General features: G+C 35.3%; 1 protein-coding gene across 1 annotated transcript in view; it reads left to right on the forward strand.

Annotated features, from left to right (window-relative positions):
* Nucleotides 1-9957: 9957 nt before the first annotated feature.
* ABCA12 (ATP binding cassette subfamily A member 12) overlaps nucleotides 9958-26693 on the forward strand; it is a 165699-nt gene continuing 148963 nt past the window's right edge. The window contains exon 1 of the mRNA XM_011358645.1: nucleotides 9958-10026. Coding sequence (XP_011356947.1) covers nucleotides 9958-10026 — 69 coding nt within the window. The remainder of the gene's footprint in view (nucleotides 10027-26693) is intronic.

Genomic DNA, 26693 nt, shown 5'->3' on the forward strand with positions numbered 1-26693 from the left:
GTTTTTCCCTAGAGTTTCTCAATGTTGCTCACAATCTAATTTTCTGTCCTCCATACTTTTAACCATAGGGATTTGTGTGCATGCTTACCTGATGTTTTTTTGATTTTTGAATGGATTGATTCTAACCTACAAAGCAGAGTCAGTATATTCTAAATGTAGAAAATGCATGTTCATACACATCACACATAATGATATTAATTACTTTAAACCTTTGTTTGCTAGTTCAGACTTTATATTTAACCAGAACCTTCCAAAAAGCAATTTCTCTGGATTTAAAGTATAACCAAGAAACCTTGATTTAAACGTAAATCATTTTTAGACTGCTATAAACAAGTCATTTACTGCCAATTTTCTTTCTATGTGATGAACCTATACATTTTTATACATCGGTATGCATTTGTTCCCTACTACTGTGAATGTATAATTTCTGTATTAAGTTCATCTTCTTCTTTTCTCACGGATCCACTGCAATTAAAGCAGTATTTTCTTTACTTGTCTATATTGTGTTAATGATGTCAAATCAAAGCCTTAATATATTTTAAAAAATAAGAAAAATTTCAATTATGAGATATCATTGTTACAGAGAAGCATTACTTTTATAACTTGTAGAGGAATTTAACAATTCTTTTGAATTTGAGTTTCCATAGCAGATATGCAACAATTGTTGTCATTTTTGTGTAAGAACAAGAGACCTAGATAAGTTCATCAATTCCCTGAAAGATTGAACATTTCTACCACAGATGTTCACTTGATACTTACTTGTTCACAGGGCAGTGATCCAGATGAAACAGAATAGACTTGCTTTAATTTTTCAAAGAATATTATAAATGTGAAAGCCCCCGAATGTGAAATTTTCAAAAAGAATTCACAGGCCCCTGAAAATATGTCAGAGACCCCAGAGGAATCTACACTTCTATTCAAATTGCCTTGGGTAGAAAAAAATGAGAAGGTGACAATATTTCATATGTCTTGATATGTAATTGAATATTGCTTTGAGCTTGAAATAATTGCTGTGGAATTAATCTCATTATCTTCCTTTATTGTCATTGTTCTGGAGGTTCCAAGTGATCAAGCATTATTTTAGCCAGTAATCATAATAATTCACTGTAGGGAGTTGGTGAAATTTTAACTTCTTCAGGAGCTGCTACCAGAGCTTCTTATGGAAAGAGAAGGGCCCTTATTCTAGTGATGGATAAGCTTGGGGATAAAGGAATCTCTCTGTAGTCTTCATGTCAGGAGGCACAGAAGCTTTAGAGAAGGATGCAAACTGCTCAGCAAGCGAAAAGGAGAGGAATTTAATTGTCCCAGAATGGGAAGAGGGAGGATGAAATAAAGAGAAGGAGACAGGAAGGGGATAGAGAAGAGGACAAGTAGGTGTGATTGAGAGGTCACACACTACCATTTGTGACCCACTGATCTCCAATAAGGGTGGTACACTCACCATATACTTTGTGTGCCCTTTTGCTTTTGTTTTCCTGTACACACTACCAATAAGTTGAGTTTCTTTCTGGCTTGTGTAGGGTGTTAACTCAAGCCATATGCATAGATATAAGAACTGGGAGATAGAGAGGCCTTAGCTAACATCTAGATTGTTTACATTTATTTGACTCTTTGATTTAATTTCTTACTAAATAGATACACTAAGCATAACCACTTTCTAGGTAGAGCATTTAAGCCTCAGAAATCAACCTGGCTGGGAAGCAGCACAGTGGCCTCTATATCCATGTCCTCACTAGCTCTTTTCCTCAAAACACTATGCTTCCTTGTTAGTCAAGTCTCCCTCAAATAAGCTAATATAGTGTTCTCTTTCCTTATAGTAAGTTAGTGCCTTCTCTTTCAACATGATTTGACATTTCTCACATGGCTCCTAGTTGGAGGAATGAAGTTGCTATCTCAAAATTGCATATTGCCAATGACCTCCTGAGGCTACAGAACCACAGCGTCAACGGAATTCCATTTCATGGGCTCCTTGTGCTACACAAAATGCTTGTTGTTTGCTCTAAGCAATGAACTTTCATTATTGAAGGAGGCTGAAGATTGAGGGTCAAGCTGTAGGTGAGAATGGGAGTATGTTTCCCATAAGAGCCTTAGTGGTAGGAAAGTCTGTGCAAGCCTCTTGGAGAGTTTTGAACAAGTTTCTTCTTTATTATAGTCTATGTATAGATTACGACCAGTTTTCAAAACAATTCCAGGTCCAGAGAGAAAGACAGAGTAGTAGCAGAATAGGCAAGATCATTTTTATTGCAATCATTCAAATTATTTTAGATTGAGATACATTCATTTTGTCTTACATGCTGAGTGCTTCCCCTTAAGAAGAAGGCTAATGTAAACACAACAAAAAATTAATGAATATGCAGTTATTTAATTTAGAATGGTTTGAATTTGTATGTTTAGAAAAATGATACAGGTGTTATCTATAGGCTACAAAAAAAAATTGGTTCAAAAGATTTGTCCAGTTTTCTCAAGCAAGACTTGACTATCACTCCCATATGCTCCATTTGTCATATGCTATCATTAAAGCACTCATTAAAATGCATATCCGGAGGGCCAGATGTTTCATTTTTATTACATACCATTTTCTTCACATTTATAATCCAAATATGCTATTATAATGGCTAAAGTTTTGTAAATGTTTCTTTACATATTTATGCATATGTTTTGTTTCTAGTTACATGTTTGTAAAGAAACATATATGGGCATATATTTATGTCTATAAACCCATACAAAAATAGATGTTTTTGAGCATGGACTTATGAATTTATTTCACCCTTTTTAAAAAAAAAATATATTCTCTTGTTCAAAACTATCAAATACCAATATACATGACAATTAGTTACTCCCTTCCATTTCTACCTGATATCTCTCCTTCTCCTTTGTTTCAAAATATCACTTGTGGAGGGGTCTGATGAGAGGAAGGTACATTAAAGGAGGCCATATGAAAGGGCAAGAAAGTAAAGATCTTAGTTCCCTGTAGACTAACCAGTCAGTGCTTTAGTCATCAGAATTTCACCTAAAATATTTTATTACTTGAATTGAAATCTTTGACCAGTCCTTAGTAATCCACATAGAAAACATACAGGAAAAATTGTTGCATTGCTCAACATTGAGGGGACAGATAACTGGGTGACTTATTTTTCCTATTCTGAAGGTTTGTAATTTCAAAATGCTAGGAATGATTGTTTTCTAGCTTATTCAAGAAAAATCTATTTTTAAACATAATTTCTGTTATAGTGAAGAGAATGCATACTGTCACATAAAATATAGAAACTTTTAATATTCGTGATCTTTTTAACATTTCTCTGGAAACAGGTTGGTCACCAAAGGCTAAAACACATGCAGAAATTGGTTTGTTGTATTTTTTTTTTCTAGTAAGTGATACTATATAAAAACATAGATTTGTCTTTTAAGCTGATTTAGATTTTATGGAGGAAAAGATATAACTTTAGAAGAAAACAATAATGTTTTCATTTTTATTTTTTCCTCTAAAGTAGAAAATTAAAACTTCCACTGCAAAAAAGAAGGGAATTGATCTTTCTTAATACTCTACTTCATTTTTTTTCAGTTTTAATAAATTGGCCAAAAAACTCCTCCAATTATTTCTTATTTCTTAATTCCCACAAGATTATAGCAATACATGTAATAAAATTAATTAATTCAACATACATTACCAGTTTAACCAAGGAAATTATTACTCATCCTAGGTGAGTGGGTGAGTAATTCTTTGCAAAATTCTAAATCACCCTGAAATTCCCAGACTTACACAGCTCAATGATAAAATAATCAGTTTAGCAAACTGGCTCTCTTGACAAGACCATGTTATTTGCGATGGAATATTCTGTACCATTGTATCATCTTGGAGAGAGAAACTGCCTTATAAGTTGGCTTGGAGTGAGTGAGTCTTGTTAAAGCCCCTTCAAAGATGTCTTGGTTTTGTGGATCTTTACCAGTTGTTTCTTGACATAGTTCTTCCATCCCTATCATCACTGGAGTATCTCAGTGCTGATAAAGCACCTGAAAATCCTGAATCTGATACCTTCCTCACACCTACCTGTTTCATAGCATTGGCTATCACCACTTTACATCACAGGTAGCTGTTAGGTAATAAGGTATGAGCAATCAGTGCCTCATTATGTTAAGCCTCTGGTGGAGCCCCACCCTCTTCATAAAAGAAGGATGCTGTTATTTTTGCCATGAGTTAGCTTCAGTTTCCCAACTTATTGCACATTTCCACCTGGGTTAAATGCATACACTTGCCTTGTTTTCTTATCCATGCTTGCTTTATGAGGTCCTATTGGAGAACAGCCTTCAAATCATTGTTCTGACACTCATTAGCTTTGTGACCTAGGGAAGCTACTTGACCTATGCTTCTTCATCTATTGAGCAGTGATAATAATTTTGATCTCACAGGTTTAACATAAAGATTAGATCCTAGCTGTGATGAGCATCTCATAGGACCTTAATGTAAAAATCAATTAATGGTGAAAAAAAAAACTAAGTTGTCATTGATGCTATGGACAAAAACCAGTTTTGCAGGTGAAGGAGTAGAATTATGGAGCTGGTGACCATTCAAATTTCTAAACAATTTCATATCACCTTCAAATCAATTCCATTTTTTTTCCTATTCAAATTAGAAGCTTTGGGTCTAAAACTAAGTTTCTCATTCTACTAATATTATCATCTTCCCACAGCATCAATTTTATCATGCACTATCTCTTTAGATGAGTTGCCACAACTTCCCATTCTAAATTCTCTATACGTCATCCTCTGTTCTTTAGTGTTAAGGTCCCTAACTCTTTAACCTTTATCTTATTCTACTTCACACCAGTTCTTAGATCTAGTGAGGCCAGAGTTCTCACCATTTTACAGGAATACAGAATTAATCTCCAGCTCTTAATGTTCCATAAGGCATTCCTATCTTCAAGGGCCTCAGAGTGTAGACAAGAGCACAGGCTGGCTATAGTAAAAGCTAATAAGGAGCTGACCATCTTTATAAACAGAGATCCATGTAAAACAGATGAAGAAGTGGTTACTGCAGCCAGGGATGGAGGCGTAGGTGGGTGGAAGGGCTGGGAAAGGCTTTGGAGAGGAAGTAACATTTGAGTCATTTGTTCGAGAATGAGAATGATTTCATTTGGGGCCGAGAGAGCAGCATGACCAAAAGCCTGAAAGTAAATATCCCCATCCAAGGCATTACAGCAGATGGCTAGAGGGATGGTTTAGAATGAATAGACACACCTGATGAAGCTGGCAAGGGCCAGGCTGGGAAGTTCTCTAATGCTCTATCAAGAAACTGAAAAAGAGCAGCCTTCATTTTCTTGAATTCCTGGCGCAACTATTCTTTGTGAAGTTAATTTGCTAATTTTTCATTTTTAATAAATATCTACAAGTGACTGATAGGCTTCCAGAAAACCAGAAATGCCAGAAGCTGTTTACTTTCCTTCTCAGTTTTTCCCACACAGTGCAGTTCATAGGATTAAAGTCAGCACAGCACAGAGATAAAAAGTACAAATTTAGGGGTTTGAATCCTTTGCTTCTAACTGGGTAAACTTAGGCAAGTTACATCACCTCTCTAAATGTCACATTTTCCTTTGATAATACCAATTTCTATATGATAGGCCTTCTGTAATGATTCAATAAATGCTTAACAAATATTTGCTACTCAATTATTTAATAAGCATTAATTGACCACCTACTATAGGGCAAGATTTTTACTATACAGTGAAGAGTTAAACAGGACAAGGGTTTTGTAGTCCAGTATTTATTATTACTATTATTATTGTTACTAGTAATATAGATTTTTAATAAATACTATTAAAACTAATTAATGTGTTTCAGCTACATCAATCTCCTATCCATGATCCTGGAGTATGCTACATGATGATTGATTGACAAAAGCTGCCACATCCAATGCTTATGGAACCTGTCAGTTATATGATTGTGCAGCCTTGGCAGAGCCATCATTCTAACTAGTTTCGGTAGGTACAGTAACCTTGGAGGTGACTCTACATAAGACCAATCTCAGAAGGATGACCATGCAGGCTCAGAACTAATTCTGGGTATGGCTCAGTCAAATTTGGGCTAGTAGAACTGTTCTCCAAAATTCGTAATTACTAGAGTTCAGGAATGCAGAACACTGGAATCCTGGGATTAGCTAATTTTTGTGCAAGCTATTCCATGATAAAGCTGTATTTCTGTTTTTAATGCTGGTCAAGTGAGTGCGCAAAAGCAAACACTGCCCAAGTTCTGGTAGATGTGATGATTCCTTACTTAATAAAGGGATGAAACTGTTGATTACCAAGAAGTAGAGTCACCAACAGCAGAGAAAGGGAGTGGAAGCAGGTATTATGCATCGAGACTTGGAAGTCATCCTAAAGACAGCCTGGGTCTGCTGGCCACCAGCAGAAGCACTAGAATGACTGGGCAGTGGGGTAGATCACCACAGTCCTACCAAGGAGAGTAATTTAACTTCTCAGCACAACTATAGGGATAAGATCTGTAAACAGTTTGCTGGTAAACATATCCTTTCATGGATTATGTTATTCTAAGATTGCCTCTGTTTATTTGCTGCTCAGTTTAGCTTTTTGCCTTTTAAAAAACACTTTTTAGCATCTGTATGTCCTGGGTGCAAGTTTTTTACTGCTTACCAAATTATTTTCTCTTCTCTCAAGGAGAAGTCCTATGGTACCTGCCAATTACATCCTGATTTACAATTGGAAGTGGGGCACGAAGCTACATCTTACTCTGTGAAAAAAAAAAAAAAAAGAATTCACTATCTTTAATCTCTTTTCACATTCTTTCTCTCATTTCTTTTTGGTTGGTCAAATAATGGCTTTAAATTCTCTTCTGATCAGTGGTTATAATTCCTAATTTATATAAGCTGTAGCTTCCAAAATCGTCTTTAGTCAAGGCCTTTTCTACAATAGAATCTCAAAAGATATTTTTTTAAATCAAATTTTTAAAGAAATTTGAAAAGCTTTAAGAAAATACTAGAAGCAGATATGGTTGATATCAATGCCAAGTTAAAGAAAAGTATAAGAATCATATGATTTCACTCAAATGTGGAATATAAAACAAAAAGCAACAAACAAATAAAATAAATAAATGTAAAAACAAACGACAACATGATGGTGATAAAGAGAGTAAATGAAGTCAAATATATGGTGAAGGAGACAAGACTTTGGGTGCTAAGCACATAATGCAGCATACAGGTGACGTATTAAAGAACTGTTCACCTAAACTTATAGAGTATTATATACTGTTATTAACCAATGTTACGCAAATAAATTTAATTAAAATGATATAGCTACTTGGAATAGAGCAAAATTTAGAGGTCTGATTGTCTACATATCCCAACTTAAACTACTTTGAATTACGTTTTGTAGAAAATTAATTACCACAGTCCCTTAAGAAGGATGTTTGACATTTGATGCTACAACATTATGTGCCTTCAAGTGTAAAGAAATATCTTACATATATTAAACACCTAATGTATAGTTTTGAAATTGCTTTGAAGAAATAGATCTTCTGGGAAGTCATGGGATGTGATAAAATACATTATCTCATCAGAAAATTAGAGGTAATAGAGGAAGGTTTCTAGGCAAGAAGACAGCCTGAGATAGAATCTTTCACTAGAATTAAACAAACAAGAGCAAAACAACTCCATGATTACACTGGAAAGATGATGAGCAGATACTGGGAGAAACCATTTGGTACTTTTTGAGTTGACCTCTCGCCTACATCAGTCATGTGATGAATCAGTACATTTTAACTTGAAGTTACCTGACTGCATAAAGTGACTCTGTTGGTCATGTCCCTAGAGATGTAGTGTCACATCTCAGATCCCACCTTGTCTTTACAATGGAATCATGTTCATTTGTGAACCAAACCACTAGCGAGTTGTAGACTGTGACAGATGGCAGTGAAAGAAGGTAGGGCAGCAGGAGTTCCAGTCTTTGGCAAAGCTTGACAAAGGCAGATGAGTGTTGACACTACAATCCAGGAGTGGAAAGAGGATGTTATCTCTGAGGCCATCAGCTGTTTGAAGAACACTTTATCTTTAACATCATCCAGAGAACAATTGAAAGGTCAAATTCTAGATATTCAGGACTGTCTCATGAGGACTGGACTCATCATCGTAGGGATGGAGCCAAAGTTGAAGCAATGGGCATGTGTCAGCATGGCTCCAGTCAGCCCCAGGCTGGCTGCCATCAACAGTGCAGAGTTGGCATGAGGACCAGGAAGCTGAACATGGGGGACCAGGAAGAGGCACACTGGCTCCAGGTGTGAAGAAAGAATTCAAATATTATTTTAACTAATTTCATAATTAGAGTACTGGAAAAGTATGAGGATCGAAAGGGAGCTTCACCAGCTTTGGCTCAAATAGTCTATTCAATTAAATTCAGCAGCAGTTTTTGAGCACTGATCATGTATGAAGTACTGTGATATAAAATAGTCCAGGCTCTCAAAAAATTTGCAATCTAGTGGGAAAAATAAGACATAAAAAATAATATAAGGCAAAGATATAAGTTCCTTGAGAGAGATAGAAACAAAGAATTATGCTGGATTCATAAAGAGATATCTTATGTAGTTAGTATATTTAAAAAGACTTCATGGAAGATGCCAATTTGGGAATAATTTTGAGAGGTAGGAGCTTTAGAGAGGGAGGAGTGCATCTTAGGTAGAGGGAGTATCATGAACAAGTCAGACACAAGAAAGCACAGGTTATATTTGCATATTGTAATATATACCAGTTTGGCAGGTGGTCAAGCATTTGTAATAAACTATTGGAAGATGAGATTAGAAAATTAGCTGGAGACAGATAGTGGAGTCATTGAGTATCAGAGGGAATGGGTTGTCATTAAGGTGTGTGTAAGCAACATTACTTCTAGAAGTCTTCATGACAGACTTCTCCATTAAACATACCCTTAAATCACAATTAAAATTACTTAGCCTATGTTTCCTTTAACCTTTAAATTACTTAGCCTATGTTTCCTTTAACCATAAAAGCCTGAAACAATATAGCTTTCCTATAACAGATGTGTGAATGTACCTAACAGATGCATGAATGTACCTTCCAAAATGAGAATTCATTGTATGTTGTTTATGTTACCTATAGCTACGTTTTATTTTCTTTTTCTTTTTTTTTTTTTGCATTTTGCTTAACCTAATAAATTGTGATAGAAAGTGAGGCCTCACCATCATAGTCACTCCCCACCCACCCCCCCTGTCAAATCAAAACATTCAACTCAACTTTAGGATGAACACGAGACCTTCTCCATATGGGCCGAGGTTCGGAGTTTTTCAACTGAGCTCTGGCCTTACTGACTTAAAAAAAAAAAAATCTTAATGACACTTTAACTATTTATAAGAGTCACTGAGCTAGAGTCTATAAAATGCTCCTTGTGCCCTGCCTCTGCTAGAGCAGGCACTATGTAGTAAAGAAGGCGAGAGAACGTAAGACAAGTCCTACTGGCCTGGCAAGGGTCCCACCTAATTCCTCATGACGTGTTCATTTCAGGTGACACCTTTTAGGAGGTGTGGATAGGCAGTTAATTTCATGGAGAGTAGGAGGTGTAGGTTTGGATTTTTTTTTTTTTTTTACAGTGGGGCATTATCTGAATGATATTCATTCTCTCTTGAGTTTGGACTTCACGCAACAAGCAGCAACCGGATGTTATTTTAAAATAAGCAAAAGCCACTGGAAGATACTGGTTGGGGTCCTTGTTTGGGAGGAAGAGTTGGTTGAGAAGTGCTTCTTGGGCAAGAATTAAACCAATCTTTGCAAAGGAAAAGAAGATCAGTGGAAGAGAAAATCTGTGGGTTTCTTACCCCAGCTGTCACAAAAGCTATGCCGTGAAAAGGCTTTTCTGATCCGTTGACACACAGCAAGTTAGACCAATTCTTCTTTTGAGGGGTGAAGGAAAAAAGAGAAATTCTCTTGTTTGTGCTGCTTGAAGGATGGCTTCCCAGTTTCACCAGCTTCGGGTCCTGGTCTGGAAAAATTGGCTAGGTGTCAAAAGGCAGCCGGTGAGTAAAAAAATAAGGGGGTGGGGGGTGGGAGTAGGGCACGGGCAATGCTCCAGGCAATCCTACAATGTGATGTTAATGAGAGGGAAAAAGAACAGTTTTAAGGCAAATTTCAGAGCAGGCAATAAGATATTTAGAAATCATCGCTGCATCTGTCTTCTAGCTAATAGGGCAAGTCCGAACTTGCCCCTAAAGCAGCCTTTTGATTTCAGTAAATTAAAACAGTAAACCAGGATATGCCCAGAGCACAGAAAAGGATGTGTCTTATTCCCAGTCGAATTTGGAACTCGTGTTGAGTTTTAGGTTTCTGGCCCAGGTGCTTTCAGAAATTTCCTTGATGAATGAATGTAGTTAAAAATGAGATGCAGGAAAGAAAAACCGGATAGAAGGTACAATAAATGCGAGAGAAATATACTTGAAAACTAAAAGCAATAGAAAGCGTGGTTGAAAAGTAAGATGTGGAAAGGGAATAGTTTGAAGGCTGTTGGTACAGAAAAGCTTCTAAGAAATTTTAGCATCTAAAAATTATTTACTAGAAATGCCAAACAAGAGCCAGTGTATATGCCATGTTTCCAGACTGTTACTGAATTACTTAATTTTCCTGCTACAGTCTGTCTATTCTGCTCATTACGTCTTTTTTGTGCCCTTACATTCACGTTTGCTTTTAAATTACAAAGCCAGCTATTAGATCCTCACCAGATAGGGCCATGGGAGACTGAGAAAGGAACTGGCTTCTGTAAAAAAGTGTTTGAGAACCAGAAGAATCCAAAAAAGCACTCAATATCCTTTATTTTAGAGTGGTAATTCCTAGCCTTAAATAAATAATATAAATATTATGCAAATAGCATGAGTCTTATAAACCAACATTTTATCTGTGCACATTATCTCACTCTATGTTTGCTTACAGTGCCTGACAACTTTCATAAGTGTTCTGGTGTATATATATATATATTAAGAGGAAGAAGTAAATGTTCACTTACCTTTGTGAATTTGGTGGGTAGGATTTTAAATCATAAAGCATTATGTGATTGCATGGGTGTGAGGTTTGAACATAAAATTTTAAACTATTGCTATTTTTATTTTATTGTTTTTTAAACTGAAAACAGCACAAAAGTAAAACTTGCCATATTTATCCCATGGTAGACTTTGTGTGGAATTCAGTAGGGAAAGAGTCTGGGTACGTAGATATGGTCAGAAGATAAGAGCTGGGTTCTTGGTTTTGTTCCTTACCAGCTACAAGACTTGAGTAGCAAATCACCATTTCTCACTTCTAAAATAGGCATGAAATCTACCATATCCATCTCATAGGGTAGTTAGATCCAAATGTGCTCACGTATTTCAAACTTCTTTAAAAATGGTGAAACCTTTGGCAAGTAGATTACAAAGGGATTTAGGACAATGTGCATATCATATTGTACTCAATGTAAAGATGAAAAGAAATCCAGGAGAAGGGATTATAGGAGAGAAGAAGAAATTTATATATAGCAAAGTTCTTAAGTGGTAAAAACACAATAGTTAAAAATAAAAGCATAGAGGAAATAAAAACATCAATTATTGCTGATAGAATGTTCAGGTTATATATTTTCCTTACAATTCCATTTTATCTAAAAATTTAAAAAACCTTCAAGCGAATAAAATTATTCATTGAGAAATTTTATCCTTTGAAACTTTAATATATTTTTCTTCCTCATCTATAAAGTAGTGGTATATCAATGTTCTACTTTTAGAGTTTTTCTCAGTTTTAGTCAATTTCTGCTGGACATGGCATATTTGGAGGGGATGTAAGTTAGGCATGCTAAAATGTTTATACTGTGATATCTTATATTATTCCTACTTAGACCAAATCCCTAAAAAAAAAAAAACCCTGGTAATTATACTTTTGCCTAGGGCAAGATAATACATAAGCGATTAGTTCATTCTGAAACATCAAATCATATAGAAGTTAAGTGCACCTTGAGAGAATGAGACCAAAAACAGAGAAGTCTTTGTTGCAGGAAGAGAGATCAGAAAAAGTCCGGAATTTGGGATAAAATAGAAAACTCACTTAAATCCTTTATGACCAACTAGAAGGACACCAGAGACCTTTAGAACATAGTAGTGCCAAAAGGGGAAGGAAAGACAATTCTAAGAGAAGGGCAAGAAGACAAAGAGAGGCATCTTTCTTCATAGTTTTGCCTGGGACTAGCCCTGTACCTGGATATTGGAAGAAAGACTTCAGGACACAAGTGGTTAGGATATCCACGTGCCAGAGTTACTTAAGAGAAAAAAAAAAAAGAAAATCAGGAGGTTGAACAGTTAAGATTAAAGATCTAAAAGGAGATGAAATAAAAGAAAATTTTGAACAGAGAAAATATAGACAAATTAGAAGACAGAGAATGTGAAAAACAGGTGTATATATATTTTAGGAGAATATATAGTCTTTGTGTAGGAACTGGACTTTGCCATCTGTCAAGTGATCATTTAAAATGCAAGTATTTTACTCTATCTTTGTGATTTTTCTAAACATGGTGCCTTAAAAAAATATATTTATACCAAGGAAAATAGAAATTAGCGTGTGTGACTTTGAAAATGTATAGGCCTTACTGAATGTCAAAGAAAAAATGCTAGCATCCTCACAATGATATTCTCCTCCAGTCTGTTGTCAAATCTATCACACAGCAAGGTAGTGAGAAGAGAAATCTACAAAGGAAAAAGTTAGGAATCTAGTAATGGAAAAACAAATTAAATATAAGAAAGAATAAAAAAAGAAAAAGAAAGATATAGTGAAAATATTAGAGTGGGAGATTACTGAGGAAACACGTCATAAAACATATATACTACAATAGAAAGTGAGAAAAGAATTTCAAACATCCATACAGTCTAAGAAATAGAATGACAATGGGATAAATTAAATGTCGAGTTTGGCTGCAAAAAAAAAGGAAGACAGATCTTGAATTTTATAGGTGACTTTCCTCAAAATTGTTCTTAGATAAGTCTCTCTCTCTCTCTCTCTCTCTCTCTCTCTCTCTCTCTCTCTCTCTCATAAAATCAAATATCAGAATTCTTGACTATTTTGGATTATCTATTTTAATTTCATAGGGTTTCAGAGAGTTCAAGGGACTTGTTTAAGGTCACACAGTGAATTTAAGGACTCAGAACAGATTTCTCCCAAAGTAGATTTATTCTTTCTATTACTTCCTGAGTTGAGTTTCCTTTCCTAATATTTCTCTGATTCTTGCTCAGAGTTCAGCTCACCAACAAAGAGATCATATTTGCTAAGGAAGCCCTAGACATTGCTTTTTAAAAAAATATTAGTGATAATATCAATTCTCAATTACATCATTTTAACCTAAAAAATAAAAAGCCAAATTGAGAGGCAACAATGTTTGAGCTCAAAGAATAGCTATTTGAGAAACAATGATTTAGGCAGAAACCCAAATAGTGTTCTGGGGTGAAGGCAAGGAGTTTTTGTGAGAGAAGGAAGGAAAATAATTACATGAATAGAAGAAATTTCTACTGGTGCTAGTAAGCGAAGTTATTCATGTGCTCTACATAGCTATTTATTGATTCTAAAGGTCTTTAATCTTCAGTTTTTGATCAGGATGTGCTTTCCTGTTAGCTCTGCAAACAGTTCAAAGTTTATCTGGCCCAATTCAAAGTTTATTTGGCCCAAGTCAAACTTTCCAAAAGTTCAAGGAGCAAGACATGCAAGGCCTTTTTTTGGGGATGGTGGCTCTGACTCTATTTTGAAATGACTCCACTTACATCATTGTTTTTCTTATTTCCCCCTTTTGATTGAGATTTTTCCTTGAAAGCATCTCTGATCAACAGTTGGAGAGCAACACTGATCAGTCATTTAAAGCTTCATTGATCTGTCACTGGGAAGGCTCATTCCCAGTATCTCATGTCCCATGTAAGAGGGAAAGTGGTTTCCTTACGAGACTTAGGCCACGTATAAGCAACAAGAGCACCAGAACAGAGGAAGGCCTTAATATCGTGTTTTTTTAGGGCAAATACCTTCAGTTCCTTGAGGTTTTTTTTTTATATGAAGTTGCATAGGCTTTAGTGATTATCTCAAAGCTCTGAGCAACCGTTATCCAAGTGTGTTTTTATAACATTGAGCTATGTAAAGGAGATAAAATTCTATAACAAGAATTTCTATAATGAGAAGCAAAATACTAAGTCCAATTTGGAGAAGAGACCTGAGTAGAAGGCAATGCTTGAAGGTAGCCAGCTAACAAGGTCAAGGACCATTATGTGCCAGCGGGCAATGTATTTAGCCCTTTGCTCTGTGCCCAGATTTGACCTAGTTCTGTCTCTGCTTTGCCAGGGGTAGACCTGTGGTGCAAACAATCCAGTATTTAATGAGACATTTCTATAGAAACAAAAGATAAACAAAGGTTAATGGTAAGAAACCAGTGTCTGAGCCTAAGGGGCAGCCAGTCAAGAAAAATTTTAGATGTCAAGGTTGAAGCATCTTTTGCAGTTTGAAATGTCTCTAATGATGTCATCGATTGTTCAGGTAAACGTTCCAAGTGGCTTACACAACATCAGCATGAAGATTGTCAAAGCACGAGAATGTGTGGTGATTTCTGTGAAGCTCATATCAAGGTCATTTACATTTAGTTTCCAGGGCTTTGGGGAAAATGGCAGCTTTAGTTCTCAGTGATTCCAAGTCAAAAGTGGAAGAAAAATTGGAAACGCTAGTTTGGAGACTTGTAGCCAAATATTTGAGGAGACTAGAAGAATTCAGGATTTAATTCAGTTTATAGGTAGAGAACAAAACCTCAAAGACAATTAACAGAAGTAATATCCGTAAGTGTGTATTATAGTTTCCATTAAAACATAATTTTTTTCCTCTCTCTACAATTATCTTCATTTTTACCAAAGATATTTTGCAAGCAAATTAGTTTTACTATAATTAAGTCTAGTTTTAATGAACTTGGCCTGATCATCTACATAAATGTATCAAGTATAGCAATTGATCATATAGGCTCATTTAAATCTGCTTTGCTGGAATCTTTCTTAAGAAATCTCCAGATTGAACTTTTAATAGCCTCTTGAAGCTAAAAGTCCAAGCCAAATACTTGCCATCAGACTTCACTTGCGGTACCTTTAGATTTGGGTTAATTCCTTTCTTCTTGAGGTTCCCAAAATATCCTGAGGCTCTTGTGTCTGCCAGATCCCTATATGCAAGGTACCAGGCCGATTTTTCCCAGGAGGCTTTGTTGACTTCCATAAGTTAATTTTATTTCTTTAAAGATGTCTCGTCATATCTGAGTTTATGTATGTCTCTCTCAAACATGACATTTCAGTCAAAGCCTTGGTAATATAACCAATGTTTTCAACTGTATCCTGTTACAAGAACAGATTCTTATTGAACTTATGTGAATAACTATACTGCCATGAAAATAGGAATACTCACTTATTAAGAGTTTTTCAATTCTGGAAGGATCAGGTAGGGAGAAAAAGATAAATATATAAATTATGCTTACAAAGGTATAATTCATCAAATTGCTTTAATTTATGGGTAGCTTAAGAAAAGAAAATGTTTTCTTAAATTTGGAGAAACAAAACATAAAAAAATCAGTAATATTTAAACAAAGAGACAAAAATTATAATCATCTTCATCATTTAATCCCCATGTAATTAATTCTTGTTGATTTTTGTCCTTTTTATGAATCTCATTTTCCTTAGAGTTCTGTAGATTCTTCCCCAGTTGAGTGGTGTGATCTGAAAGTTATTAAGATGCTGTATTCTAGGGTACTCTCCATGATTTCTTTTTGAAGTTGAAGCACATATGTAAAAGCATTAGAGTAAGACAATAACTGTCTGTAAAAAACAAAGACTCAAAAATCAAGGAAGCCTTTTCAGCTTGCTTGTGCTTTTAAAAAAATCTCAACTGTCTTATCTGCCCCGCTTCCCCCCACTTTTAGTTTCAGGTTCTACTGATGGAATTAACTTGGCTTAGTCCCAGGCCATTGGGAAACTATGTTTACATTTCTAATCTTGTAGAGATTTAAAAGACAAAGTTGTTAGCTCTTGAACACTGGCTTCCACCCGATCTATTTCCTGGTTATATATGGAAGGGCCTGAGAAATAGCTGAGGAGGCCTAAATTTTCTATCAGACTTAGAATATCAGCTTTTGATTCTGCCAAATTTCTGATCCTAGTGTTTTTAAATTCTTTAAAATATTTTGTAAGGTTTCAGGTGGGGCAAACAGTAAAAAAAAAAAAAAATAACAATAATAAAATAAATTGAAATCTTAATGGAGATTCTTGCCTTTAAGTGCCTAAGATAAGGTTGCCTGCTCAGATGGCTAAAGTTTTTTTTAGCATTCTGTTAGGGTTATCTCTGAAGTCATTTTGTCTCTTGGAAGCTTCTTCATATGGTTCAAAGAGTGCATTACAGTATCTCTGAGAGAGGTGGGAATCCTCTCTTTTAGCGGGTCGGGGGTGGGGCAGAGATTTAGGTTGACTTATCTAAAACAATTTTTCGCCAGAATGGCCTATAGAGTTTTAAATTATTTTGGCTAAGTTAGTCCATTTTACAAAGCCATAAAAGAGGGACCAAAATATTTGTACATATAATCTGGGGAGTTTCTGAGGAAGAGACTTCTTGAGAACTTTTAGAGGATGAAAGTCCCCTGTTAAAAATTCCCCTGAGAGCTGGTACATTGGGCAAAAAGACAGAGATGGCAGTCACAATCCCAAATATTTCTTGTTCTTCTCACCTACTGGATACAGCTGCCCCAAATTCCCAGTCAATTTCACTGGCTGCCATTGAATGCCAAATTCTGCATGTTCTAGATGGCAGAGACCAAAGAGAGTATTCTTATAGATTGAAAGCCAAAATCTCAAGACTAAAGGAGAAACTTCATCTGGTTTCTTATTATATGCACATTAACAGCTTTCGCTAAGCCTTGAATCTCTCGGAGCACGAATACCTAAGAGGCATGCGCCATGGGGCTAAGCATTGCATAATCTTCTATAGAGTATCTTGTCGCACCAAAATTTTCTTGAGGTCAGTGGGTGACCTAATAATATCAGTCTAACTCATTCCGTGACCTTCTTACCACAGGTGCTTTTATTTGAAGTGCCGAGTGCACTTCTGTTTCTTAAATATTCTACTCGTGCCTACTAATTTTGCCGTTTTGGCTTCCAAGATTCCCTTAGCAATGGCTTTTACTTCATGTGCATTTAACCCACAGTAAAGTTTGTTTAAATAGATACTGGTCTGGTGAGATCTACAAAAACTGTCAGTTTGTGGGGGCCAGCCCAGACAATGGTTTATAGGCTTTATGCTTGTGTCATTCCCTTTGAAATCACTTTCTTATGACAAACAACAGAAACAAAGAAAAGAAACAAAAGAGCGTGTAACAAAAATGCGTACCCACCTACCAGGGGGGAAAAAAAATTCTTGTGATCTGCTCACCCCCCAGAGAACTTCTTACAAGCATGAAAGAAGCCCTATCTGAGGAAAATTCCTCATGTGATAGCAAGCTCCTGTGGCAGTAGCCATGCTGGCAATGGAACAATTGTCCCCAGGGCAGTGCTTCCCTGAGAAAAAACCCTTCTGATTTCAGAGAAAGTCACTGACCTCAGCCAAAAAGGATGGAGGTCAGAAGCCTGAGAGGACTCACCATTGAGAAGAGTGTGTGGTCCATGGAAGCAGCTTGTGTGGATACCTTACCAGGTCCCAGGGAACTCTAGTCTGTGATGGTAAGGTCTGCCTCAGGTCCTGATTCTGACACCATATTTGTTAACCTAAAAATAAAAAGCCACGGTGTGAGGCAACGAGCATTTATTTGAGATCACAGATTCTGGAAGCCCTGATTTAGGCCAAAACCCAAATTGTTTTGATTACGGGGTAAAGGCAAGGGATATTTATGAGAAAGGGAAGGGAAATAATTACATGAATAAAAGGAAGGAATTTCTATTGCTACTAATAGCTAAGTTTTTCTTCATCTCTACATGGCTGTTTACTGATTCTAAAGAATGTTTTTAATTTTTAGTCCTTGTGTCAGGATGTTCAATTTCCTGTTAGCTCTACAAACAGTTATTTGGAAGACAACGTTGCTCTGCCCCAGACAAACATAATTTTGCTAAAGTCAAACATTTCAAACGTTCAAGGTGTACGAGGCCATTTCTCTGGAATGGTGGCCCTGACTCCATTTTGAAGTGGCTCCATTTATATCATTTTTCTCAATTGCAAAAATGAATGCTAAAAGAGTGTGAAAAAATACATTAAGCACTAACAGAAATGTTAGGTAATAGTGAAAATCAATTAGATGCAGTTGCTATCCTGCTGGGTTTGTAATTTAACTCTAAAAATAATGGAAAAATGAAGATACATTCCACTGGAGATGGTTAACAACAGGGAGGCTCACCTAATGAGATGTTAGTTAATGACAGGAAACAGAGTTCTGGGGCAGCAAAGAGACTGCAGGCTTAAAGACTAGATAGTGTAAGATAAGAGTTTATCTTTCATTAAGAAGATGGGTTCTAAATAGGCATATCACAGAGTGATTTCAAATGTCTATTGAAATAGAATCTAATTCCAGACTTACGACCTGAAGAAGGAAAATTAACCTTGGCTGTTTATTTTCTGTTGTAACTTATTATCTAATGGATCACACTTTAGCTCAGTTGATGATAGAACTATTTTTTTCTATCACAGACTTTCCTACAACTTGATAAACTTCTAACACTTTGGATCAAGTTTGACACTTTCCCCCCAACCCCCACCTTGCTCATGTAACTTCTCCTCAGAGTAGCTAGAGAAAGAGGAAGACTTAGCTTCAAAATTTTAGAGGTCAGTCTATATATTAAATTAATATTTTTGATTCAAACAATTTAGGATTAAACTCTAATCCTCAAATTTAGAATTCTAAATTATATTAAGACACACTAGGCCTTATACAGTTCATTCAACTACATGCCCAGATGTTTCAGGCCCTTTTTACCTCTTCTGGACCTGTACTATTTACTCCCTTAACACCTTTTAACTGTTAAAGAAAAAACCTAAATCTACCTGTTGTTTATGGTGCTTGGTACATAACAGACATACACATTAGTTTAGTAAATTACTGAAAAGTAAATGAAATGAAGATGTTTCAGGGCAATGAGAGCAATAGAGACATAATTAGCTTAAAGTCCAATAAAAATGTGTTGTTTTCATGTACATTATAGAAAGTTTACCAATCTCCAAAATGTATTACAATCTCTACAAGTACCGATTTCAAAAAATTTCCTTGATTCCAGTTTCTAGATAAGTCATTTGTGTGGATGGCAGTGTTAAAGAGCAGAAAACCCAACGAACCGAGGACTCCATGCCACTTTTGTTTCCTTGTTTTGGGGGTGGAAGTAAGGTTTATTCCAGATCTAAAGTACCAAGCTCTTACTTCAGAATGTGAACCTCGGAATCCTCTTATCACCATCAAGTAATAGTCATATTTGACTTTATGGGACAATGCACAAAGGTAAAAATAAAAGGGGAACAAAGAGACAGTATATTTTATTTATGGAAGGTTAGGCAAGTTTTATTTTCCAGTTTGTAGTAAAAGTTATAATTTGAGGCTACGGGATGACCTTTAAATGACTTTTAATGCTCTTATAGTCTGAACTAATATAGAAGTACAGTATTGTGATCAAAGAGAGCTAGTAATCTGTTCTGTAGTGGTTTGGCTACGTAGCTTAATGGTTAACTGCAGGTACTAAAATTAGGGTTTCAAAGACACTCTGGGTTCAAAGACCATCTCTATCATTTGGTGTCTGATGCAATGAAGTCTCATTTACTCTCTTTAAAATTCTAATTTCCCACCTGCAAGAGGAAATAAGGTGATTATATTAAATAAGATAATGCATGTTAAGTGTTTAACATAGCGTCTTACACATTCTAAGCAGTCAATGAATATTGACTATTATCACTTGGGGTGATAATTGGAGTGTTATATTGAATTCTGATACTAATAAGAAGAAGACCACTTGACAACAAGAATTTATCCTGGGAAAGATATTTTGAAATCATATTAAACAGGGAATTGCTGACAGAACTGGTATTGGTACCCAGGAGGGAAGGGGACTTTGAATACTTATAGAATTTTCAGGTGGAAGAGGAGGCCTAACTAAGAGAAATGAGTGTTAATCCATAAGAAGGAAGATATCATCTTTATATGTGCAAAAAATCAGACAATATGAATTGTCCAATAATAAAGAAGACTAGTGAACTAATGAACTTCTAGTCACTAGAAGCATTCAAGTAGAGGCTGGATAACCATATGGCAGAGATGTTTTCCCTAAGTCTTGATGCGCCAGTCATTCTGGACTTAATTCTTTTCCTGGAATATGTCACCTCCTTTCCCATCTGTGGGTTTTCGCCCATATGTTTCCTCTGCTAAAAAGACTCCCACTTCCTTCTCACACTCCATCCACCATATATATCTTTTCTTCTGCCTGACCCTGTCCATCTTTTAGGTTTTAGACTCAGCTTCCCTTGCTTTATCTTCCTTCTATACTCTTTACTTCCTATGTCTTAGCATTATCTATTACACTTGTTTATAATTTTTTTGATGTTTCCCTTTCTCAAAAGACTGAAAATGTTACTCTATCCTCAGTGCCTGGTACACAGTAGGTGCTCAATAATTTTTATTGTAATAATAAATATATAAACCTTATATAAATGATTACTGTAGTATATATCAAATCCTAAGTTTTCTTAAGACTCTCCAAGACTATGATTCCATGAAGTGTAAAGGAGAATCTTCATCCTAAAGGTTTCACTTTTATTTATTTTTAAAGTTAGGCAAAGGAATCCCTATTGCAATTTAAAAATTATAATAATAATTACTATCATTCATTTGAATTCAACCAACTACGAATCACTCTAGTGCAAGGGATGCTATCTCCATCTATTTATATCTATCTGTCATCTGTCTGTCTGTCTGTCTGTCGGTCTATCTATCATCTATCTATCATCTATCATCTATCTATCTATCTATCTATCTATCTATCTATCTATCTATCTATTATCTATCTATCTATCTATCTATCTATCTATCTATCTATCATCTATCTATCATTCATCATCTGTCATCTATCTCTGTGTCTACATATACTTCATAGTTCTGTCTTGGCTTGGAAATAGTGACACTTCAATAACAATAATAGCAACGAATACACTTAGCTCTCATCTGTCCACTAAAAGAAGCTAGCGTTTCTTGGAAAATGTATATTTTCAGGACTGGGACACAAGTAGTACACAATGAGACAGAAATAACTTATGGAACCAGAAAGAAGGAAATAAGTTATACACACACATTTATAGCTATATTTTATGTCTCTTTATACATTTTGGAAGCTCAGAGTTCATGCTCATATCCTTAATTCTAACCCAACACTAAAGGGTTTATTCTAGTTTTTTTCTTTTCCATGTTTATAATTCCCCTGATAGACAGTGAGAAACCTAGCTCTTCTAAAGGCAAGATATAGTGATCTTTTGCTCAGCCTTCCTGTGCGAAACCAATGGCCCGCTCCTCATGCTGCACAGATACCTTTCTTATCCTACTTGGGCTCTGACAACCTATGTCTCACTTCCCTCACTGTGTCACTGTGGTGTCCCCAGTCCTAGAGTGAACTTCTCTTGCTGGGCCCCACCTAAGGACTTTTGGGTACTAAATTTTTCAGGAAGGGAAAGGGAAGAAAAAGAGAACAGAATGGGACATCTTAATAGAAATTAATCCCTGGAAAAATAAAAGAAGACAAATGCTATGGCCCACTAAGGAATTATGAACTACTCAGTGTGCCTATATCTTTCGATGTCAAGAATGCAGAGAGGGTGGAATGCAAGTAAGGTATAGGGGCAAGTGTGGGATAATTGAAATATCAGCAAAATTATGAAACTCTTAAAAACAGGTTTTCCAAAGGTTCCAAGTAGCTCCAATATCTAGATGTGCCAGATCAATATATTAGCCCTTCTCTAAACAAACAAAAAAATAAGCTATGACTCATCAGTTTAGTATATGGATCCTTGGTTCTGCATTTGCTTCTAGGTTATTTATGATAATATTTAGAGTTGTGTTGAGAGCAATCCTATTGCTATGAAAATTTTAATTTTGTTTATTTCTTGCTCTTGTGATTAACTTGTCAACCTTAACACTTCCAGAGATCACAGTGTGAATGGCTTTGTATTTATTATCCTTCTAAAATGTAGTATGCAGAAATGTTCTTCAAACCACTCTGACCTACAATCCCAGGGGAAATCTTGTGATAATAGATTGCTTATGGCTTGCTGTGGTTTTTACCTATAACAGAGTCTAAATTGCCTTAAACTACTCTGATATAGGTTACATTCTGGTCTAGATTTAAACCGTGTCTGAAATTAATTTCAAAATTTACCAAAACATCATGAAACCATCAAATTAGATCAACCAAAAGAACACTTAAAGATATCCCACACCATATGCCCCTTATTTTAATGTGAATGTACATTTGTGTTGGTACAGGTGATCTCAAGCCCTCACTGAATTCTCATGAGGTTACTGCAGAAAAATGAATAGATGCTCCTGAAAGTAGCTACGGGGCACTAAACCTACTGTTTTTTTAAAAAAATAACTATGACCTCAAATATAAAACCAATAAAACCACAAACGTTGCATTTTTTTAAACTTAATTCTTTACAGTCTGCATTTCAAATGAGTCACAGAATAAAAATGATACCTTGTATCTAGGATCTTTGAAGATCAGACTCTAATTTTTTAATATATCAGAGGCTAGACTGAAATAATACATCTTATATTTCTATAGAACTTGTATTTTTCTAATATACTTTCTGTACTGCTTTCTTATTTATTCCTCAGAGCAGTATGATAATTTTTAAAAAAAAATCCTAGCTCAAGTATTTTGACATTCAGATCCTTGTCCCCTGCTCTGCTTCCCAACTGAGAATGTGACTTGGATAAATTATGTTAACCTTCTGTACCCCAGAGAATAAAAAAGGGAATTGGATCAGATCAAGGCTTCTTAGCTTCTTCTATGCTATGGATGTCATTGGCAGGCTGGTGAAACGTATGACTCTTCTGAGAATAATGTTTTTAAATCAGTACAATAAATAAGGTCACAAGTAAAACCAATCATATTGAAATTCAGTTAAGGCATTAAAAAGCAAATTTATGATATGGTAATATGTGTTTCTTTATTAAACATTAAATAAATAAATAAATAAATATCATGAACCCATAACTACTGTAATTTTCATGTCACGATTAAGTGTAAACAGCACTAGGAGGTATCTGCAATGTTAATGGGATTTGAAAATATGTGGTTTTTATTGGTGGCCAAGTCACATTGTTGCTTGAGAAGCACTCTATACATTAGGCTACATGGCCAGTCTGGGAGCTTTTCAGCTATGATTGATTCCTTAGATTGACAGTAAACTTTCATTTTTAAAATCTTGCCCTTAAACCTGAAGTTTGAGAAGTTGATAACATGCCTGCCAGCAAGGAGAGCAGTGCTGTTAAACACGCAATGATATTTTCATAGAATGTTTAGGGTAGGAGTTTCTTAAGGGTCAATAATTGGGTGGGTCTAGATTGTTTCGGAGAATTGAAGAGCCCCAGACAGTAGTTTGAGGTTTGGCAGAAGCAAATTGTCTCTGAAAGTGCAGGAAGAATGATAACAAGTCTGACTGCTAACTAGACAGAAACATAGTTCCAAGTTTTACTTTATTAAGTATAGGCGAGATTTGTTCTACACGGGTTGGTTTGAACACTATAACTATTTGCATGTCACAGTTAATATTCTTGTGAATATATGTTTGAAAAATTTTATAGACATGTAAAATATTAACCAGTTAATGTCTTAGGAACTAAATCAAGTCTACATGGGGAGAAAAGCTACTCCCTAAATGTCTCACAGTGAAATTCTCTAATAGACATGTCAATGCAGCATACATTTAAAATTTTTGTTTAATTTTTATATTAGTTTCTGGTATACAGCACAATAGTTAAACATTTACATAATTTATGAAGTGATCCCCCCAATTACCCTAGTACTTACCTGGCACTATAAGTACATTACAATATTATCCTATATATTCCCCTTACTGTACTCTACATCCCTATGACTGTTTTGTAACTAATTTGAACTTAATTCCTTCACCTTTTCCCCCAGCCCACTGAACCCTCCTCTCATCTGGCAATCACCAGTTTATTTTCTGTATCTATGTTCATTTATTTTGTTCCTTAGAGTCCACATCTAAGTGAAATCTTATGGTATTTGTCTGACTTATTTCACTTAGCATAATATCCTCTAGGTCCATCCACGTTGTTGCAAATGATAAGATTTCATTTTTTATAGCTGAGTAATATTCCATTGTATATGTGTACCATAACTTCTTTATCCAATCACCTATTAATGGGCATTTAGGTTGCTTCCATATCTTGGCTATTATAAATAGTGCTGCAGTGAACATAGGCTAAGCATACATAAATCCTTTGAATTAGTATTTTGGTTTTCTTTGGATAAATATCCAGAAGTGCAATTGCTGAGTCATAAGGTAGTTCTATTTTTAAGTTTTTGAGGAAACACCAAACAGTTTTCACAGTGGCTGTACTGATTTGCAATCCCACAAACAATATATGAGGGTTCTCTTTTCTCTCTATCCTCGCCAACACTTGTTGGTTTTTGATTTATTGATGATAGCCATTCTGACAGGTGTGATGTGATATCTCCTATGGTTTTAATTTGCTTTTCTCTGATGATTAATAACCTTGAGCATCTTTTCGTATGTCTATTGGCCATCTGTATGTTCTCTTTGGAGAAATACCTATACAGGTCCTCTGCCCATTTTTTAATTGGATTGTTTGTTTCTTTGGTGTTGAGTTATGTGAGTTTTTTATAAATTTTGGATATTAATCCCTTATCAGATATATCATAGGCAAATTTCTTGTCCCATTTAGTAGACCGTCTTTTCGTTTTGTTGATAATGGCTTACTTTGCTGTACAAAAACCTTTTAGTTTGATGTAGTTTCATTTATTCACCTTTTCTTTTGTTTCTCTTGCCCAGGGAGATATGTTAGAAAAAATATTACTAAGAGCAATGTCAGAGAGTGTACTGTCTATGTTTTCTTCTAGAAGTTTTATAGTTTTGGGTCTTATATTTAAGTTTTTAACCCATTTTGAGTTTATTTTTGTATATGGTGTAAGATGGTGGTCCAGTTTCATTTTTTTGCATGTATCTGTCTAGTTTTCTGAACACCATTATATATTCTTGCCTCTTTTGTCATATATTAAATGAGTGTACAGATGTGGATTTATTTCTGGATTATCTATTCTGTTTCATTGATCTATGTTTCTGTTTTTATGCCAGTACCATGCTGTTTTGATTACTATAGCCTTGTAGTATAGTTTGATATCAGGTAGCGGGATACCTCCAACTTTGTTCTTTCTCAAGATTGCCATGGCTATTTGGGATCTTTAATGGTTCTATAAAAATTTTAGATTGTTTGTTCAAGTTCTCTGAAAAATGCCATTCGTATTTTGATAGGGATTGCCTTGACTTAATAGATTACTTTCTGTAGTATGGACATAACAATGTTGATTCTTCCTACCCATGAGCACTGTATATGCTTCTGTTTATATGTATCTTCTTCAATTTCTCTTTTTAATGACCTGTAATTTTTCAAATACAGGTCTTTTATTTCCTTGGTTAAATTTATTCCTAGGTATTTTATTTTATTTTGATGCAATCGTAAATGGGATTGTTTTCTTAATTTCTCTTTCTTATAGTTCATCATTGGTGTATAAAAATGCAACTGACTTCTGAATATTAACTTTGTATTCTACTGCTTTACTGAATTCATTTATCAGTTCTAATAGTTTTTTTTGGTGCAATCTTTAACGTTCTCTCTCTCTATATGATGTCATCTGCAAGTAATGACAGTTTTGCTTCTTTTCCAATTTGAATGCCTTTTATTTTTCTTTCTTGTCTAATTGCTATAGCTAGGACTTCCAACATTATGTTGAATAAAAGTGGCAAAAGTGGACAGGTTTGTCTTGTTCCTGATCTTAAGGAAAATGCTTTTAGTTTTTCCACATTGAGTATGATGTTAGCTGTAGGTTTGTCATATATGGCCTTTGTTATCTTGAGGTTTGTTCCCTCTATTCCCACTTTGCTTAGAGTTTTTATCATGAATGGATGCTGGATTTTGTCAGATGCTTTTTCTCCATTTATTGATATGATCGTATGATTTTATCTTTCAATTTGTTAATGTGGTATATGACATTAATTGATTTGTGGCTATTGAACCAGTCTTCCTTCCCAGGAATAAATCCAACTTGATCATGATGTATGATCTTTTTAATGTACTGCTGAATTTGGTTTGCTAATATTTTGTCGAGGATTTTCGAATCTATGTTCACTGAGATATTGGCCTATAATTTGTCTGGTTTTGGAATCAGGGTAATGGTGGCCTTATAAAATGAATTTGGAAGCCTTCCCACCTCTTGAATTTTTTGGAATAGTTTGAGAAGGATAGGTGTTAATTCTTTGAACGATTTTTGTTTTTTGTTTTTTGGGGGAGTGTTTTGATTATTGATTTAATTTCATTAGTGGTAATTGGTCACTTCAGATTATCTGTTTCTTCTTGACTCAGTCTTAAGAGATTGTATGTTTCTAGAAATATAATCAT

This window comes from Pteropus vampyrus, unplaced genomic scaffold (genome assembly GCF_000151845.1).
Source record: "Pteropus vampyrus isolate Shadow unplaced genomic scaffold, Pvam_2.0 Scaffold42, whole genome shotgun sequence".
Classification (NCBI taxonomy): Eukaryota; Metazoa; Chordata; class Mammalia; order Chiroptera; family Pteropodidae; genus Pteropus; species Pteropus vampyrus.